General features: G+C 40.0%; 1 protein-coding gene across 1 annotated transcript in view; it reads left to right on the top strand.

Moving 5' to 3' along the window:
* Nucleotides 1-2180, top strand: part of LOC101849671 (macrophage mannose receptor 1) — a gene marked incomplete in the record, with an annotated part of 96526 nt that overhangs the window by 86571 nt on the left and 7775 nt on the right. Inside the window, 1 exon segment of the mRNA XM_013091481.2 lies at nucleotides 2004-2135. Coding sequence (XP_012946935.1) covers nucleotides 2004-2135 — 132 coding nt within the window.

Below are 2180 nucleotides of genomic sequence, written 5' to 3'. Positions count from 1 at the left end.
ACACACACACACACATACACACACACACACACACACACACACACATACACACACAGAGTGAGAGAGAGAGAGAGACATTTCCAAATTCGCGTTTTTCTCCTGAGACTAAACCACAGTTTGGTTTGTATTCTATTGGATACCAAGTCAGGTACAATTTTGCCATCATCTTTAAAAGTAGAGTATATGCTGTTTTTTTGCAATTTTACAGAAGAGCCAAAAAAACAAACAAACCGGAATACTGTTACCCTTAAAACGACATTTGCTTTAAAGATAATAAGGAAGTTATTATCAAAAATGTATTCGTTAAAACAATAACTTGTTTTCTCTGAAACAGCATTCCGTTTTTTGGCTCTCCTGTAAAATTGTAAAAATTGCATACACTGTATTTTTTTTAAAATGATGGCAAAATGGTTACCACTTCAATAATGCCAGATGTTTCTTCCTGTCTGATAAGCACATCTACAGGAAAATAACAATATTGCTGTTGTGATGTATCTCTTGTTGCATCTCTATTCACTTGTTGTCTTGTGCTTCTCGACATTGAAGTGTTTTGCTCAGTGTGTTGTTTACATCAGCTGTGTCCAGTGCCCGTTCACAGTTGTAGTTTTTATAATTGTGAGGCAGCGTGGTGGAATCAGGCTCTCGTCAATTTTTGGGCATATTGAGGTATTGGTATCATCTTAAAGCTTGTTCATTTGTCTTGCTTTCAATGAAAAAATTACCCATTCATCTTCTATAGAAGTGGAGATATTTTGAATTGAAAGAGGTGGGGGTCACCTGATTTAAGAGGTAAAATTAGCGAGAAAATGGTCGCCAAAACTCGGTAAATTCCAAAGCTGGAGAGTCCATGGAAACTGTAAATTTATATTTTTGTGCCTTTAATCAACGTTTTCGGTGAAATTCTCAAAGGAATGTGTTTGTAAATGGACATAAAAGGTGTTGAGCCAAAAAACAAAAATTTGATAAAAATTGCTAAGCAGGGAGAAAACTGCTGTTTTCTTCGATTTCATTATTTTGACGAGAGTCTGATTCCACCACGCTGCCTCACAATTAACTCACTTGAGCCTGAGCTATTTTTCCCCCAACAGCCATTACAGCCAGACAGTTTTGGGGTAGATTGAATCGTTGACTGCCAAAGTACTGTGAAAGCTATCATAATACAAATAGTGTAACAAAACGAAGAAAGAAATTCTCTCACAGAAAAAGAAAACTGCGTCTAATTTGTCCAAACAGTTTATATTTTAGCAATAATTTGAAATGGCACCATTTTTTTTTTGCCCCCAGTTTATTCATAAAATTATCTATCACAATGCTGGGGTGACTGACTTAGTCCGTTACCGCTCAAAAAGTGTCATGCGTAACTTTACCTACCAAATTTTTAACGAAACGAAACAACTATGTCAACTGTTGCCTCGCCGCTTCATGTAGTTTGTAACGAGAAAAGGCCGGAGATTTTGAATGATAAATCGCGTCCTGTAAATACACAGGATTAGGCCACAGGGCCGGTGGGGCATCCCGTAAATACTCAGGAATAGTAGTGAGCTAATCGCTGTCTACCTCTGGAGCTAGTCAAACATTATTGCTTGATAAAGCCAAGTTTTTCCGTTTAGCTCATTCGTTGGTGGCTTAGTTGTTAGGCTCTCGGACTCGCAACCGTAAGGTCGTGGGTTCGAATCCCGTCAGGAGCCTGACGTTGTGTCCTTGGGAAAGGCACTTTACATGAATTTTCCTCACTTAACCCAGGTGGGAATGGGTACCCGGCTATAAACAGCGAAAGATCTTGTCAGTTTGTAAGTGTTTGAGCGCTTAATCAGCTGCTTGCACTGTATGCTTCCCAGGAAGCTGAGAATGTTTCAGAGTGATCTATGGTCTGCTGGGGTAATAATATAGTGCAAAGCGCTTAGAGCCTGCTGTTGAGAGGGGATATGCGCTATACAAATGCTATTAATTAATTTATTATTTTATTATTATGATGACCATTGCTTCCCTTTCTTCCCCTCTAGTGTTCCCCACAACGCTGCCCCCAACAACGAGCACAACCGTCCCCCCCTCTCCCCCCACCAGACAAAGCCAGTCAGCACCTTCATCACCCGTGAGAAGACCACAAATTGGGCCTGTGGTTGGAGCAGCCAACAGTAAGATTTATTTATTAAAATAAAACTTGTCCCCCCCCACCCCCA

This window comes from Aplysia californica, unplaced genomic scaffold, assembly GCF_000002075.1.
Source record: "Aplysia californica isolate F4 #8 unplaced genomic scaffold, AplCal3.0 scaffold00037, whole genome shotgun sequence".
NCBI lineage: Eukaryota > Metazoa > Mollusca > Gastropoda > Aplysiida > Aplysiidae > Aplysia > Aplysia californica.
Note: the sequence above shows the minus strand (reverse complement) of the source record. Positions and strands in the feature narration are given on the sequence as shown.